Source organism: Cololabis saira, chromosome 3, assembly GCF_033807715.1.
Source record: "Cololabis saira isolate AMF1-May2022 chromosome 3, fColSai1.1, whole genome shotgun sequence".
Lineage (NCBI taxonomy): Eukaryota > Metazoa > Chordata > Actinopteri > Beloniformes > Belonidae > Cololabis > Cololabis saira.
Genome location: NC_084589.1, coordinates 23020445 through 23038318, shown reverse-complemented (window position 1 = coordinate 23038318; position 17874 = coordinate 23020445). Strand labels below are relative to the sequence as shown.

Sequence of the window (17874 nt, the reverse complement as noted above, 5' to 3'; positions counted from 1 at the left end):
TGTTATCATGCCCTTCAGCGTGCCCCGGCTGTGTTTATCATGCTGCTTCATGGTGCAGGTGTTGCAATTATGTTGACCCAAAAATATTTAGACATCCTTGGCTTTAGTGAAAACACCAACAACGTATCAAGTTGAGGGGTTATAAAGGAGTAGAGCAGAGCGCCGACCTGCTTTCTGAAGTGGGACGCACACGAGAGACCACAAAATGGCAATGGAAGTATCAACCGTCAGTATAGGAGCTGTATTCTTGCTTGTACTGCTGCTGTTGGTGCTGATTTTTGGTTCAAGAGATACTTGTATGCAGGGAAAAGGTAAAACAGGTATGTATATAAGTAGACATCACTTTTCTTGATACTTACATATTGGCTACATTTAACTCACCTTTCCTTTCTAACCCTGTGTAGGAGCTGGATCTGGAGTACTGCAGGGTCTGTATCAGTTCCTGTCTCGTTCTTCTTCCCACTCCCTCCCAGGACCCCCCGGCCGCTTCCTTGTTGGCAATATTATGGAGCTGATGCACGATCACCTTCCAATTCACCTAACCAGTCTGGCACAACACTATGGAAATATTTATCGCCTGAAATGTGGAAACACAAGTAATCGTTCATACACATCTTATTATGTGAACTGCTGACATCATCAAGCAACTAAAATGTTTTTCTTAGACATGTTTTTTTCAACCCAAGCTTTGCATATCTATTGTTTCTTTCTTTTTTTCCCCAGCTATGGTTGTGTTAAACAGTAGTGACGTAATAAAAGAAGCACTTGTAAGGAAATGGTCTGACTTTGCTGGAAGACCTATTTCATACACAGGTGAATAACTCGCTGGCTTCCTTTGCTGTACTGATGTTGAAATGATTGTATGTCCTTACGGCCTTCCCTTACATGAATCAGGTGATATTGTATCTGGAGGAGGGCATAACATCTCTCTGGGGGATTACACTGAGAAGTGGAGGGCACACCGTCGCCTCGTCCACGGTGCCTTGCAGCGCTGCTGCCAGCGATCTTTGCACAGTGTGATCGAGAGACAGGCACTGCATCTGAGAAAGGTTACAGAAAACAAGGAGCAGTTTCAGGGAGCGGACCAAATGTTGGGCTATTTCCAAAGTCATCACGTAACCTGATGAAGAAAGGCTTGTTTACCTCTTAGGTTCTGATGGACTATCAAGGCCGTGCTGTTGACCTCGCTGAAGATTTCACCGTGGCAGCCAGCAACGTCATTACCACTTTGGCTTTTGGAAAAGAAGTGAGCATTCTTTCTCAAGCAGTTTATTTTGAACTCCTGGAGATGTTTTATAACACTGACATCAATCACCAGTTGCGGTTGTGCCAGACCAGAACTGGTTGCCTGTTTGTTTCTGGGGATCTGCAAAGTCACTGTTTACTTTTCCTTTCTTTTAGGACTGTCTATTTCAAAAGAGTGGACGAAAAAATGCTGTTAAGTTATGACAGGGTTTATTTCTCTTTTTCTAGTATGATAAGAGTTCTTCTGACTTGCAGCAGCTGCACAGCTGTCTGAATGAGATTGTTGCTCTGTGGGGTTCTGGCTGGATTTCTGCCCTGGACTCCTTCCCATTGCTCAGGGTCAGTCAATATTCATTGCCGTGTGTATCAGTTACATGGTATCAATTGATTCTGAGAAGGATTTCACACATTACATCTTTTCCTCTTTCAAAGAAATTTCCCAATCCTGTGTTTGCCCGTCTTCTCAAAGAAGTGGCCAGGAGAGACAAGATCATAAGACAACACCTCGACAGTTATAAGGTCCCATAACTTTAAACACAGGAATGGTCCAGGTAACAGTAAGAACCCAGAATAACTGACATAAATAACATTTCTGTTTGCACAGTTGCAAGAACAAAAAAATGAGGACGCCATTACAGGATCCCTCCTCCAGGGCCTAGACAAACATCGGAACACAGAACATGATGCGGTATGCACATACACTTCCTAGCTGCAAAGATGGGTTTAGAAGTGTTTCTAAATGAAAACCAGTGGTCACTTAAGATAAACTACAGGCACTGAAAGCTAAACTGCACATCGTCTAATGTCTAGCGCCTGACGGATGTCCATGTTCATATGGCGACTGTGGACCTTCTCATTGGGGGGACAGAGACCACGGCAGCCTGGCTGAACTGGACTGTGGCCTTCTTGTTACACCGACCAGAGGTATGCTATTTATAAGATTATTATTATCGTTATTAATACATTTTCCAAACATTGCATTGCATCAGTGTGTCTCTGCTCTCACATTTGATCGTTCAGGTGCAAACCAGGGTGTTTGAGGAGTTGTGCACAGTGCTGGAGGGACGTTATCCCAAGTACAGCGACAGACACAGACTTCCTGTCCTGTGTTCTCTGATCAGTGAGGTGCTCAGACTCAGGCCGGTCGCTCCTCTGGCGGTGCCACACAGAGCTCTCAGAGACAGCAGGTCAGCTGAGCTAATACACATGACTGTCTACATTAGTTTGTCATATTAAAGCCTCATATCTTTAACCAACCACTGATGCAGGTTTTTTTTACATGAAAAAGGTGGGCATTCTGCATATGGCATTATTTAGAGGCGATGCTGGAGGTGCGCTTAGCTTCTACAAATCTACAAAAAACCCATGAGATGGCATCACTGTCACATATTGAAACAGTACAACATGCTTAGTTTTGATAATTTCTTAAAGTTTTCTACACTCAAACTGGTTTTTAAGTGTCTACAGAACCTAGCACCAGATGTTTTATGTAAGTTAGTTAGCAGGCAGAATAGTGGTAGGATCACCAGGGGAACAACAAGTGGTAACTGTAAGGTTGAACGCCGTAAGACCTCCTTTGGGCAGTCAGCGTTCTCTATAAAGGGCTCTCAAATGTGGAACACACTGCCAACTGAGATAAAAACAACTCAAGATTTTAAGGTTTTTACTAAAAATGTCAAAGACTGGTTGAAGCAAAATCAGAAATGTACGCATTTTTAATCACCTGTAACCGCTAATAGGGTGCTCTCTTGCAAGCTGAGAATTGTAAATAGGATATAGCTTTGCATGTTGAAAATTGAATGTATTTTTGTATTCTTTTTCTCCTTTCTTTCGTTTTCTTTTACTAAAAGCCTAACTAGGGACAGGAGATGGAAACTAGCAATAGCTATAATCTCTGTATGCAGAACATCAGTCACATTGGCTTGTTTGTAATGAGTGAATGTGATCACATGTAACCCTGCATTGTCCCTATTAAATAAAATTAATTAAATTAAATTAAAATACAGACCTTCCAACTGTTTTTATATATGATGCAATATTACACCATGGTGAATGTATAACTCCTTCTTAGTATTGCAGGTTATTTCATCCCTAAGAATACAGTCATCATCCCAAATCTTTTTGGAGCTCATCACGATCCTTCGGTGTGGTCTCAGCCATACAGCTTCAAACCAGGTACTGCTCTACGTCTTTGTTCATATGCAGCTTTTATAGAATAAAGTCACCACTCTTCATCTCTTTCAGAGCGCTTTCTGGAAGGAGGAGGAGGCTCCACCCGTGCCCTGATGCCTTTCGGAGGGGGGGCTCGGCTCTGTTTGGGTGAGGCTGTGGCCAAAATGGAGCTCTTTCTGTTCACTGGATACTTGCTCCGAGATTTCCAGTTCATCCTCCCTGAGAACGAAGGCTCTCCGCCTGACCTTAGAGGGGTCGCCAGCGTGGTGCTTAAAGTCAAGGCTTACAAAGTTACAGCCCGACCCAGATGTGTAACTAATCCCTGAACTCTGTTGCTTGAATATTGCATTTGAATGTTCTCTGAAAAATGTAGTTTTTTGTTTTTGTTTTAAACAATTTATCCTTCTTGTATTTGGCTATATCCTGAATAAACCAGTTGCTGAATGAACTCACAACACATCATAAACATAGAAATAAATCTTTACCAGGGGAACACTGTACTTGGTTTTACCAAGCTACTCTTATCTTAATCTACCAAAGGCCTAATTTTTTCAAAAACAATATTTTTGATTGAGGTCAACGCTACCATCCAGTGGCCCAACACTGAACAGGCTTGTTGGGCCCGGCTGCATCACCTCTGGCCTGCAGCGGAAGTGCCAGTCACTTGCAGGAGTGGTAAATGACTCAGCGTCATAAATTACATATGTGGTTCACGAGGTTCACCATTCTCTTCCTCTCGCAGCTCATTTTCAGTCTTTATTTTAAATTACAGACAAACAAACGAGACTGAAACGACGGAGAGAGTAAAATACAAACTATTCATCACAGGTTTCCTTTCCTCATCACTTTAGAATACACATGAAACACGTGAAAGAAGATTATTATTAGCTTTGTAATTTTAGCTGGTGATTAAATGGAATTTGAAAGCTATGTTTAAAACAGAAAAACAGAAAAAAATCTTACAAACAGAAAAATAAATGAAACATGCACACAGACACACAGCGGGCTGTACACATGAAACAGTCATTTGTAAAAGTGCTTTTTGTCAAAGTGTGCAGAGTTTCCTCTGACGAGGTGTCAAAATGCCATTTCCTGAAACGGTATTTCGGGAAATGACTGTTATTGGAGTGTTTAGCAATAAGAAAGAGAAAAATCTGCCAGAAGACGTCTTTCAAGAAAAGGATGAGTTCCCTGTCTTCATTTGGACTCTGTGTCGTTATATTTGCATGGACAGCAGCCGGTCTTCGTTCAAATGGTAAATATGAAACTATACAACACAAACAACAGCAGTAGGAACCTGCATATGTGTGTGTATTTGTGGCATTTTCTAACTGCTGTTGCCTTTTGCCCTCTGTGTCCATTCAACTGAGTATTACTTTGCCACCTTATGATAATCCATTAAAGTTTAATGGATTATCATAAGGTAGCATCCTTCTCTCAAAGACAAACCAGTGGATTCTTTCGAAAGGAAAAAACGTGAGTTAGATTTGCAGAAGCAAGTTTTAAAGGCCACAACATCAGCTAACGTTGCTGCAACGAGGGCTTCATATCTCGTTGCTCACCGGATTGCAAAAGCTAAAAAGCCCTTTACAATTGGAGAGGAGCTAATACTGCCCGCTGCAAAATACATCTGCCTCGAACTTTTGGGGGAAAAAGCAGCTGGCAAAGTGCGAAAGGTTCCACTTTCCAACAATACTGTTGCCAGGAGAATTGATGATATTGCCGAGGATATTGAGGGACAATTGCTGGACAGAATAAAAGCATCTTCGTGGTATGCAATACAAGTGGACGAATCTACTGATGTGGAAAATTCTATTTCTAAAATGTTTATTAAAATTGACATAAATTGTCAACCGGTCCCTGAGCTTTTTGTTTATACTTCTGCTGGTCTTTGGCACAAAAAAGGTTGGGAACCCCTGCATTAAACAACAAGAAAAAAAAACAGGAAAAATAGCAGTATAATATGCTGAATCAACTGTGGGCAGAATGAGGTGCAGTCCTGACAATGATGTCTGCTCTTTTGTTTTAACACTTCAAGCTTTATAGCTCATGTTTTCAACATGGGAGCAGCTTTCTTCACGTAGCTTCAGATTCCAGGGAATCTCATAAATACAAATAAATAAAAATTGTTATTGTCCTAAGAATTATCTAATATTAAATTTTTCGGTAAAAATAAGAGCTTAAATTTGTTTGATGTGGGAAGTTTTGGAGATTTTTAAGAACTGTTCTTTTAATGTATTCAGCGTAGCTTGAATTATGTCAAGCAGCAATCTTGGAAAGTGTTGATGGACTCAAATACATTAAAGCAATTTGAGCAAGTTACTTTTCCTGGTTCTGTGGAGCATATTTGCTCTTAAAACCCTTGCCATAGAAAATTACACACAAGTTTTACTTACTGGAATAAACTGGAATATTAAATTAAATGTGTTTTTTTGTGTATGTATATATTCTGAACAGATACGTTGCAGATGTTTGCCATAGAAGGAGATCAAATCGTTTTGCCCTGTGGTTTACCCAACATTCAAGCCTGTTCCTCTGTGAACTGGATTATGAACGATAACCGTGGGGAGATTATGGTGAAGCTTGGAAGAGTGATAAATCCAGAAGCTGACAGGCATCAGGTGCTAAAGGACTGCTCTCTGGAGATCACTTCTCTAGTGCTTGATGATGCACGCATGTACACTTGTGAAACTGGAAACTTCAGTTCAATTGTTTCACTTCGGATTCTTGAAAGTAAGTGGGATTGTGCTACACGCAATTTTGAGGGTGAACAGTTAATAAAATCATAATTTTCTTTATTTATTCACTAGTTAAAGAGAATCCAAAACCTAACGAAGGCACCATGGAGCTCCAGTGTTACCTCAACACATTTAAAGGATATTTGGAGTGTGACGAAGAAGGGATGAATATCAGGTGGTTCGCTGAGGATGACACGCCTATACAAGGAGAAAGATTTGAATTTCAAAATATGTCTACTTGCTTCTCAAAACTTTTCATCACCAAAAAACGGACAGACCATCACAGAACATGGAGATGCCACCTGACTCAGAATAACGAGGTCAAAGCTACCACAGCTTACACAACAACTGTAAGAGGTACCAAAGCTCCTTGACAAAGTAAAACTGAGGTTGGTGTATTTCAAGTGTGACCAGCGTTTCATTTCTCTCAGACGGCGTAGAGGAAGTGTTTGCAGCAGCAGGGGAGTCAGTGTCACTCACTTGTAGAAACATTTCCTCTCTCAGTTCTGGAGGACCCATACGGTGGGCTGTGAATAAAACACCAGGCACATACAAGTTGCCAGCAAGCCACCAAACAGAGGACCTTGATCTGGACGGAGACTCACCGTTAGTCATTAGTAAACTGAGTCCTTCTCATGCTGGAAACTACCAGTGTTCAGAGTCCACTGGTCAGAAAAACGTGCTCAACAGAATCTGGCTGCACACCCTCGATGGTAAGACCTTTTTAAAAGTCACAATAAGGGTTCATATGTCATTATTATTATCTTATCTTTCTTTTTTCTTTACAGTGACTGAAAAGTCTGTGCCAGGAGATAAAAATGTCACATTTACTTGTGTGCTTACTTGTGCTGAAGAATGTGACGACTTCAACTTGACCTGGTCTGGAGCAAACCAAGAAGGCCGGCAGGGCAGGCTGATGAGTGTTAATAACACCGTGATGAAGGAGTTAATTCTCCCAGTTGGGCCAACGAGCTCAGATGAAATAACCTGCTCTGTGTACCGAGAAGGTGCACTCACGGTGTCAAAGACTTGGCACCCTGTTAACTGTATGTATAGATAATTGCCTTTCCTCCTAAAGTAAAATCCACGTGGATGACTACATGCACACATCTCCAGCATGAACAGAAGTTAATGACAGTATTTTAATATTTTCAGCTCTGCAAACACTCGCCTGGTTAGGCCTCCCTCTAGGCCTCCTGATAACTGTAGGAGGACTCTATCTGTACATGAAGAGGAAGCACAACAGGAATACAGGTATTTTATCACTCGTGCAAACTAGCGCAACAGAATAATTATGTTTAGTGGAATGATGAAAAAGCATGCCAGCTAGTGATGCTATCACTTCTTTCGTTATGCAGCCAAAGAACCGACAGATATTGGAATGGTGAGAAACACGTACACAGGATTTATGTCAGGTCCATATATGCTAATGTGTTAACGTGACTTTTCCTCTTCACAGACTCACGTTTATGATGTCATTCAGGATGAGGAACCAGAAAATCAGAGACGGTTCGAAAGAGAAGCAGCCACCAAAATTGATGGCTTCTATGATTTATTGCAGGCTGTAAACTAGAATGAAATAAACAGTGTGCTCTTTGTCTTTATTTAACTCTAAAAATACTTTACAATAATCAAATAATTTATGTCATAAAGTAACTCACTTCCAAGGATGGATGAAAAAAAAAAAAATAATAATAATATTAAATACATTTAAACTCCAGCTCTATAGGACAACTGTAGTATCTGATCAATGTATTAATTGTGGCTTTCAGCACGGTCATCATAAATAACCCTGATGAAAGAATGCTGTGTTCTTTAAAAAAAAAAAAAAAAATACTACAAGGGCTGTGTTTTAAATGCATAAAAAAATAGATAGGTTTATAGTTTATCGTTATTCCATTTTGCTATATTCACTTCTGTGCTACATTGCATTGAAATTTAATTTCTGATGCAAATCCGAAATGAGAAATAAAGTCTGTCTAACTCTAAGTCTAAAGTCTAATTTACCTAAACCAATGAATATCAAGAACCTAACTCTGGAACAGTGGCATCGTCTTCAAAGTCTTCAAAGAGACATTAAAGGAATGTTCACAGAGTTATTACATCCCTGTGTCTGTTAGTCAATGGGAAGGAAGGTAAATGTTGTTTAGGGTCCAGAACAACAGTTTTGAATATGAATGCAATATATGTGTTTGCAGAAAAATAGAAAGCCAAAAATGTAATTTCACCTAAGTTTTACTGTTTATAGGGTTCCTACAGACAAATCAAGGCCATTTTACTTTGTGTGAATAAAAAGTGTATGAAAATAAAAAATAAAAAAAACCTATTTGTTCATATATATCTGGTTGCTGTCACCGTGTCATAAGTTTGCAAAAGTCATATTTTCATGTTGCATAAACCCATTATTAAACAAACAGGGAGGAGAGCTCTTGGCCTCTATTTCTCCAGAACTGGAGTGGATTTATTCATGACAAAAATGTACTGTATTAAAACAAAAGGGCCAATAGTAAGTATCCCTTGAGTCAGTTCCACCTTTATCATCAATACCTTGCACTTTGAAACATTGCTGAGGAACATTTTGGGCCAATTCTTACATTATTGCTTAATTTCAATGAGGTTTCTGGACATGCACTTGTACACACCTGTGTAAAATAAATAATGAAAAAGCTTACAATCATTAGCTGTCCAATTTAGGATACTGTTGAATGGGAATATTGAACGCTATGTTTAACATCATATCTTGCAATAAGTAAAAATTCGACATGTACACACAGCAGGTTTTATACATGAAACATCAGTTTCTAAAGTGGAAACAGATTTATGTCAAAGAGAGTTTCCTCTCATGGCATGTCAACATGGGACTTCCTGAAAATATATTCAGGATATGATTGCCCTTCATTTTGCAATAAGTGGAAATAAATGAGAGAAGGATGACTTTCCTGTCATCGTTTGGATGGTGTCACATGGAAATCTTTTACATGTGCAGCAGCTGCTGGTCACTTAAATGGTAACTATGGAAACAAACACAAACAACAGTTACAGAAGATATACCATTCTGTCCTGTCCGGCATTTTCTAACTGTTGTCAGCAGTTGCTTTTTGTGGATATTCAGCTGAACACTTATTTATCTACTTTATCAAAAAAATTTAAAGAAAAAGAAAAGTTTTGTGTGCTGTATAAACTGTGGGCATGAATAAATGTGATATCTCTCGTTTTTGTAGTTCTGAGGGAGAATCAATATCTGTTCATGTGTTTCAATGTTTATTGCTTTAGAATTTAGGTTTTAAATCCCGTCACATCCCAGATGTTTTATTTGTAAAAAGAAATGGGACACTACTGGGTACTAAACATCACATCTTTTTTCAGCTTCTTTGAGATGTTTTGCTGCGATTAAATTCAAAATTAGCTAATATTTTCCATGTCTCAGTCTTGACAAGTGGCGTTATGAGATTCATTCATTGCATTTTATTTACATACTACACAGATTTCTGTCGTGCCTCAAGATTTCCATTTTGACATTCTGTCTACTTGCTTTCAAAAGTGACAGCCCATCACAGGACATGGAGACTCACAATGAGTTTCAAGTGTGACCAGCGTTTCATTTCTCGCACACGGCCTAGAGGAAGTGTTTGCAGCAGCAGGTGAGTCAGTGTCACTCACTTGTAGAAACACTTCCTCTCTCAGTTTTGTGGTGGGAATACGGTGGGCTGTGATTAAAACACCACACACATAGAAGTCACTTCTCTTGTTTTTGACTGTTGATGATGCAGACACAGCAGTAATTTACTGAATTTTTTGTTTGTTTGTTTGTCTTGACTGTGATGAGAGAGCTACAGAGAAGGTTGTGCGAAAGAAATGGCATCGAAGACATTGAACCCTGTTTACTGTATATACATATTGTTTATTTTCTTCAAAAGAAAACCCACACTTATGACTACATACATATTATTCCAGCATACACACAAGGTGATTGCACTATTTCAGTATTTGCAGCTCTGCAAACACCTGGTTAGGCCCTTTTTGGCCTCCTGATATCCATAATTGCAAGACTGTCTCTGCAAAAAGCACAATTGGAATACTAATCCGGTAAAAAAAAAAAAAAAAAAGATAATAATTAATCCAAACTAGAGCAACCCAATACTAATGAAATTAAACAAGCCGCTTTCCTTTTTCTTTATGCAGGCAATGAACAATCTGATGCTAAAATGTTAAGGCAAGCATTTGTATTAGATGTATAGCGAGCCAGCGTTTCCTGTTGTGTTAACGTGTGTATTCCTCTTCACAGACTCGTGTGATGGCATTCAGGATGAGGAACCAAAAAAGTCAGAGATGATTCAAAAGAGAAGCAGCCACCACAGCTGAAACATTTTTACGATTAACTGTATTGCAGGCTGTAAATTAAAGTAAACTAAACAGTGTAATTTTAACTCTCGAAAATACTTGAAGTCATCAGTAGACTAGTTTCAAAAGGTTCTGGCACAACTTCAGTTTAAGGTTTGTAGCCTTCATTGATGTCGTCCTATAACAATACTACTAAAAGCATTTAAATAGAGCAGAAAGAAAACAGGAAAAATAGAAAATATGCAAATTAATGAATCAGACACATTCACATATGTAGCGGCTTTAACTAATTAGGTGGGTTGAAAATATGGTTATTTGACTTCGACACCCTCTACCAGTAACCTGGCTCAAGATGCACCCAAATGTTGATCAATCCCATCACTAAAAAAATTCAGAGGTCAGATGTGTAACGAAACAGGCGGTTTAGTGGTATAGAGGTTAAAATTTGGAGAAGTACACTAACCAGGCTGCAAAAGTGGGAAGTAACGAAAAATACAAAACATTTGTTACTGTACTGTACTATACAGCCTCATAACTACATGTACATGAGACATAGCTTTTATATACAGCATTCATTTTTAGGAGACACAAATGTCTCTTAAACACTGAGCACATGATTTTCTTTCTCCTGCTTGAAATTTAAAGTAACATACTTTTCACATAACAGATGAATATTGTTTTATTTAAAAGACTTTATAATTAATTTGTAGTAGAATTGTGCTATATTCTCCAAGTGTCTCCAAGTGCATCATCAATACAATAGAATAAATGGTTTCCTTAAATGCCCAACATGTAGTTCTGTAATTAAACCGAATGAAAGCTTTATTTTTGAGCCAGAATGTCTGTGTTTTATTTTAATGATATCATCGATTTTACCTATTAATACAAAGATGTCTTTATATTATGAAAATGATACAGATTAGATGATCCATTTTAGATACCAGGAACAGAGAAAAATCTTCTTCTTTTCCATGAGTAATCTCATAATGACTAATAATGAACTGCAAGAAAACAGTAGAACAATGATTCTTTTGTGAATGTGATTAGGATTAAACATGTATGGAAGCCCTAAAGGGTCAAACATACATAGATTTTATTTTCTCTGCTTGCCCGTGATAACAAGATCATTTTCCACAGAAAAAGGAAATAAAATATATGTATGCATGACCCTTTATGGCTTTGTGGGTTTTGTTTTCTTGAGATTGCACATTAATTATCTCATAATCACAGGAAAACTGAGGAATTATCTTGATATCACGGAAAAACGGAGGAAATAAAATGTATGTACGTATGTATGACCCTTTAGGGCTTCCGTTAACATGAGACATCAGGAATTACTATGTTTTAATATTAACACTTACATGTATTACACAGATTTTCCTCCTGAGGTTGGTACAGAGTGTTCAATTGATGCTGAGAATCTATAAAGTAAAAATTGAAATAATTAAGAAAACAAGGGTGCATTCACCTCATCTTGTTAATACTTCACTGTCTGGAATTAAAAATGTTTGATCAACAACATACTTGCCATTTTTAGAGTGCAAAACCTTTTCAAAAACATAAAACTTAAATGTACACTACCAAAAAAGGTCAATACTATTTAACTTTTAAAGTAATTTGTTGCAAACACTAAATCTATACATCTTCTGCTGCGTGTCTCCATAAGTCTGGCACATATAGCCGCTGGTATTTTTGATTTCAAACTAAAATGTCTCGCTGTTATACAGCAATGTTGAGGTGAAAACACAGATCAAATCAGACATCAGTCAGATCAGGGTCCAAACCGACTCTTCCACTTACATTCTGCTAAAGCCACACTCGACCACTTGAGTGTTGCTTTAGCAGTATTGACAGTTCTGAACAAATGTCTAAGGCACGCCTATTGCTGCTTTATCAAAATGCTCATGACAATCCTTATTTATTTTCCAGTCTAAATTCAAAAGCAAATAAATAATAAGAGGGTTTTTCACCGATATTAATTCCAAAGACAAGTGAAGGAGGCTAACATTAGACTTAAACATAAATAAATAAAATAGTTTTTCCTGAAGGAATGAGGAAATGGTTTATGCATTGTAATGTAACAACTGTCATTTCTGGTAAATGCCATATTTGTTTAGAAAACTTTGAAACGAAAGCTGACAATCTGCACTTTGAACTTATCTGCAATGTTTTATTTTAAATCCGTGGTGATGTATAAACGCAAAAATCACAAAAACTCAGACATTGTCCAAATACTTCTCAGCCTAACTGCAAATCTGTGTTGAGTGTTTTGAAGGAGGTTAAAATAACTAATACCTTTTCCTTGTAAAGTTATTTTGTTCTGAGACTGATGTTGCATGAGTTTGTGTACATATTACCTCGACTGACGCTAAGCATTAAGAAATGGCCAGGAAGCAGCCATCCAATTAATTGGCCAACAAGTTAATCGGTCTACCTCAAATATTATTAGTGCCTATTATTTCCTGTTTTATGTCTAAATAAATAGACTGAAGGATAAATATCATTTTTTTGTGTCACAGTGGTTATAAGAACACAACTTCATACTCACTGCCTGGAGGGCGACCATCATAAGAATTCTCGTACACCTCCGAGTATTCTGTAAAAGCATGTATAGTTGCACGTCACTATACTTGATAAATATGATAACTTTAAGATTTCTCGTACAGATCCTACCTGTAGAGAATCTCTGTGACTGCTGTGATCTTCTTTGGGTTTGAGGCCTACAGTAAATGAACAATCCTGTCAGGGCAGCAATTGTGATGATCACGCTGATCACTGAGACCAGAACTGGAACCAAAGTTTCTGTGCTCTTCTCCTTCCCATCGGTCAGAACAGTCTCGCTGGTTGTCAGTGCTGAGAGAGGCAGGAAGCAAAGGTAAGCAATTGCAACACGACAGTGAAAAAGGTTTAATGCATAGAAAACACAACAAAAGAGCAGACCTTGTTCAGAGATTGTTGTTTTAAAAGGAACCTCAGTGACCACAACTGTGTCTTCTGCTACATTAAGAAAAGATAAATAAGATGAATGTGCATAATTGCCCTCTAATGTACATTACATTTATCTGCAGATGTAGCAGATAAAGATCTGACCTTGGAGAAGTAGGTGGGTGTCAGAGCAGCGCTGGCTTTGTCCGTGCAAGTAAGTACATCTGTACCAGCCCCCGTCACTGTCAGCCACGGACTGAAAAGTCAAGCATGTGCCATTGACTTGTGCCCTTTCAATGTCAACCGATACTTCGTTGCTTCCTTTCACCATAACCCAGGAGGTATTTAGAGGTCCTTGTAGTCCTGGTGGTGTATTCACCGAGCAGTTGAGCACAACTGCCTTGCCAGGTACAGCCTTCACCGCTTGAAGGATTCTGCATTCTAAGAGGTTGTGTCAGAAAATGTGATAAATGAAAGAAATGTATCTGTTGAATGAATAAAATCAAAGACAAAAGGAGACAAACATATATTTACCTTTAACTTTTAAAAATAATTTTCTAACATCAAATTCGTCCCATCCTTTAAAGATTTTGCATATGTACTCCCCTTCATCAGATTTTTGCAAGTTTTTTAGAAAAAGACACCTTTGTCCTTTTCCGTTTTCTTCCAATTTCAGACGTTTTTCATCCTTGGATTTCCCTGGCCATTCAAAGATAACCACCTCATCTGTCTCTGTGGTTTTCTTTGTCCATCTGACTCTGTAGGAGCTCTCAGGATCTGTTATATCGGACTCTAAACAGGATAGAGAAACATCTTCGTGTTTGGAGGCTGAAACTGTCTCATCACCTGTAGAGACAGTTTTCAAATAATTACAATACAGATATAGAATACAAGTACTGCTAAAGCCGGGCATACACTGTGCGATTGGCGGCTCATTTTGAGCCCATTTTCCAGTCGTGCGACTATTTTTTGGATCGGGCCAGATTTCGACCCAATCGTTGGTCGTGCCTTGTGCAGTATACGTGGAGTAACGACGAGAGATTAACACCTCACGACGAGCTCCCGATCACAAATCGTGTGCTCGCAAGAAAATCAAACGTGTTTGAAATCCTGGTCATGCTACGACCCGATTTGCCTCATCCTTTCGCAGAGAGCATGCGCAATCTCTGATGTCACGTCAAAAACTATTATTTGTAGTTTAAAGTGTTGCAAATTCACATTACACATCATGTTTTAATAGCAGAAAAAAAGGCCGCATTTCCCACGTCTGCCCAGCCAATTCCTTGTCCAATCACGGCGTTGTTTAATCTTTTTTCATTTATCGCCACACAGAATGGCACATATTGCTAAAGGCTGATTTATGGTTCTGCGTTACACCAACGCAGCGGAGGATGCGCGTGGCCGCGTACCCTACGCCATAGGCTCTGTGTTGGTGTAACGCGGAACCATAAATCAGGCTTTAGTGTGCGCTGTTCTGAACACTTCTCTATTGTGCTTATTTTGCTGGGACGCCGGGTCCCTCCGCCGAGACACAACTTTTGCGGTATGCGTTCATTGTTGTGTCTAAAAATGATGCGCAGTGCCCACCCAATCAGAAACGGTACAGATATCTTGTGATTTTTTTTATATATATAAAAAAATAAAATTATAAAAAAAATAAAGGATCCCCATAACCTTTGATTGGGTGGGCAGGACGCACGTTTGGGTGGGCACAGCCCACCCCTGCCCCAAAACCGGTCTCGAGTTCCAGTACACAGAAATCCGACGTGAGGATTATGATCGTATAGTGTGAGCAGACGGAGCATCAGAGCATCGGGTCGTACAGTGGGAGACCATAAATCGTGGGCTGTGAACTTTTGAACTCAGCGATCTAGTCGTGCAGTGTGAGATGGGGCTGAATCAAACGATTTAAAATATCGCACAGTATATGCCCAGCTTAAGAAGACAATGTTGTACATTCAGTGAGTTCTGTGTCCGAATAGCAAGACACATAATTAAAGATTCATTGCATTATATCATAGACTATTGGAAAAAACAAACAAACACTTGTTCTCATATAGATAGATAATATATCAAAGAACCAAAGTTTGTACTTAATAAAATACAAGATACATATTTTGTATATATTGAGTGAAATAACAAAAAAAAGGACAATCTTTTGATAATATTGAGTAATGTAATCTTCTTATTTTAAATATCTTGGAATATCTTGGAAATATCGTGGAAATACTCACCTCTGCAGTCAGGAATAATTTTTAATAAAATAAATAAAAGAAACGTAAAATAAAAGTGAGACATTTCCTGCGTACCCTAGAGCAGCAACTTGAGAGACAGCAGACTGTTTTACCAGATCCATGGTTTTGTTTCGATCTACTCTCAGTTCCTTACCTGGGGAGGGTGGGGGCAATATCAGTGCAGTATGAGGAAATTCCAATGTCTATATAAACTTCTTTTTGCTGCTCCTTGGAGGGTTTAGGGGAACATCTTTAAATGAAGTTGCACTGGTGCACCCCTACGGAAGAGTATTTGTGACACTGAAGAAAAATAATTGCAATTTTGAGAAAAAAGTCAGACTTTTTTTCTCAGAATTGTATTTTTTTTTTCTTCAGCCGCCCTGATATTCTTCCTTATATCCCGTTTTTAAAAAATAACTTGCAATATTTCTGTTTTCGAATGTTGTCTTACAGGGTATGAAGCGCTTGAGGCTGAATCTCAGACTTTGACAAAAAAAATCAATTTTCTGATTGGCTGAGAAATTCTATTTTCTGATTGGCTAATAGGTTGGCAAGACATATGAGTTAGCTCTGAGTTGTATGAGAACTCAGCTCACTGCAGCATAGTCTGCCTTTGACTTGCCTTTTCTGTGCGGGGAAGTTAATGATTTCTCAGCGTGAGACTAAAGAGCCCTGCGATACACGAGCAGTTCAGACATTAGAACCCGTTCTGGCTAGCGGTTAACAGACATACTGAACAGTCGCCTTTGGCGGTTGGTTCCTGGTTGAAATTTGACTTGGTTAAATAAATTTCACTTGACTTGAACTTAAAAATAAGTAAAAATATCACCTGTGGGCCGTGGAAGCTTATTTAGCCAACAGCAGTTTCTCCACTGCGGCTCGTTTCGTCTCATCCACACAGTCAAACAGACTTGCAGCATGTGAGGGGCATAACTATTTTAGAGACCAAAGATTATCTATTACAGTTTAAAAAAAAATAAAAAATCATGCCTTATTTCAATGCATTGGGGCGATTTTGAGCAGAGTAGTCATTTGTTTTGTAATATCTTTATAAAAACCTTAAAATTAGGGGGGAAACGGGGGGGGGGGGGCTCTTGAGTGGGAAGTTTCTCCTTCATTTTCTTTGCAGACTTTGGTACGGACGTCCAGTCACGGTCCATTAGGAGTTGTTTTCACCATTGGATGCACAAGAAGAACTGAACAAACCCGCTGTCTCAGAACCACCCATACTTTGAGTGGTTCTGAGGCCCTTTTTTTCCTCATACTGCATGCAAATGGTTGTAACTGGCTGGAACATGACCACCTCATGTCAGTCACAATTAGCTATTTAAGTTTGGCTAACTTAGCTTAGGCTAACCTGCGATGCAAATTAATGTTGCTTTACATCCACTCTTATTAAATCTGCCCAAACATCCTCATTCCAAGTGTTACCACAACAAGGACTAGCTGAGCTGGCCAGGACGTACGGTGTCTTGAACTGACTGACTGCAGGTCCTGACAGACAACAGAGGTCCTGAAAAGATCTGCCGTGGGTCAAAAGCTATGCTCAGAAGTCATACCAATGTGAAGCGCTATGTAGCAAAAGTGATGAGAGCTATCTATCGGGTATGTTTTCAAGTTTTCAGTCAGAAAACCACGCTCCTATACATAAATGTATTGCTCTATATAATTTTACTTGTAATGCAAAAAAATTCAGTACATCCAGTAACTTTGCCACAAAGGCAAATTAGCTGGATGTACTGGATGTGATTGCATTTAGAATAATACTATTTCATTGATATGATTAGGGGCCATTTTGTTCCTCCCAACTGAATAAATTGGACAGATGTTAAAATACAGGCTGAACCCATAACAACTGCAGAGGAGTTTCATTCAGAACTTATAAAGGTCAGATGTATAGCGAAACAGGCAGTTTAGTGATATAGGGGTTACATTTGGAGAAGTACACTAACCAGGCTACAAGTGGGAAGTAATGAAATACAAAACATTTGTTACTAGAGTAACAAATGTTCTTTTTGATTAACAAATGTACTGTACTTTTTCAGGTATCTGTACTTTACTTGAGTATGGTATTTCTTTTTCTGAAGAAATTACTTTTACTCCATACATTTAAAATCGTATCCTCCATCACATCACCAAGCGGAAGAAGCCTATCATGGACACTAGAGGGCGTCCAAACGCAAACTACTCAATTGAATAGCAAAAGAGGCTGGAAACAA

At 38.8% G+C, this 17874-nt stretch overlaps 3 protein-coding genes across 6 annotated transcripts; 2 read left to right on the top strand and 1 right to left on the bottom strand.

The window, feature by feature from the left end:
• Positions 1–194: 194 nt before the first annotated feature.
• LOC133440966 (steroid 21-hydroxylase) lies at positions 195–3783 on the top strand. The gene is made up of 12 exons (XM_061718316.1): positions 195–320; positions 405–596; positions 724–813; positions 895–1049; positions 1151–1246; positions 1474–1584; positions 1678–1764; positions 1850–1933; positions 2056–2169; positions 2266–2432; positions 3317–3420; positions 3490–3783. The coding sequence occupies exons 1-12, from the start codon at positions 206–208 to the stop codon at positions 3741–3743; spliced, it is 1569 nt and encodes a 522-aa protein (XP_061574300.1). The 5' UTR covers positions 195–205; the 3' UTR covers positions 3744–3783.
• A 2476-nt stretch (positions 3784–6259) lies between these two features.
• LOC133440609 (uncharacterized) lies at positions 6260–8419 on the top strand. Its single transcript, XM_061717930.1, has 6 exons — positions 6260–6330; positions 6561–6868; positions 6944–7201; positions 7311–7409; positions 7514–7539; positions 7615–8419. Exons 1-6 carry the CDS (start codon positions 6260–6262, stop codon positions 7726–7728), a joined length of 876 nt encoding a protein of 291 aa, XP_061573914.1. The 3' UTR covers positions 7729–8419.
• Positions 8420–8649: 230 nt separating this feature from the next.
• LOC133440964 (uncharacterized) lies at positions 8650–15750 on the bottom strand. 4 transcript variants are annotated; one of them, XM_061718314.1, is made up of 8 exons: positions 15656–15750; positions 13956–14267; positions 13587–13862; positions 13437–13493; positions 13170–13349; positions 13045–13092; positions 11858–11917; positions 8650–9166 (listed from the first exon to the last, which is right to left on the bottom strand). In XM_061718314.1, exons 1-8 carry the CDS (start codon positions 15717–15719, stop codon positions 9156–9158), a joined length of 1008 nt encoding a protein of 335 aa, XP_061574298.1. In that variant the 5' UTR covers positions 15720–15750; the 3' UTR covers positions 8650–9155. The 4 variants fall into 4 exon arrangements, 3 of the variants coding, with proteins under 3 accessions (XP_061574298.1, XP_061574297.1, XP_061574299.1); XM_061718313.1 differs by lacking the exon at positions 8650–9166 and adding an exon at positions 10038–11497; XR_009782381.1 differs by lacking the exon at positions 8650–9166 and having other exon boundaries at positions 10038–11917; positions 14066–14267.
• Positions 15751–17874: the final 2124 nt, after the last annotated feature.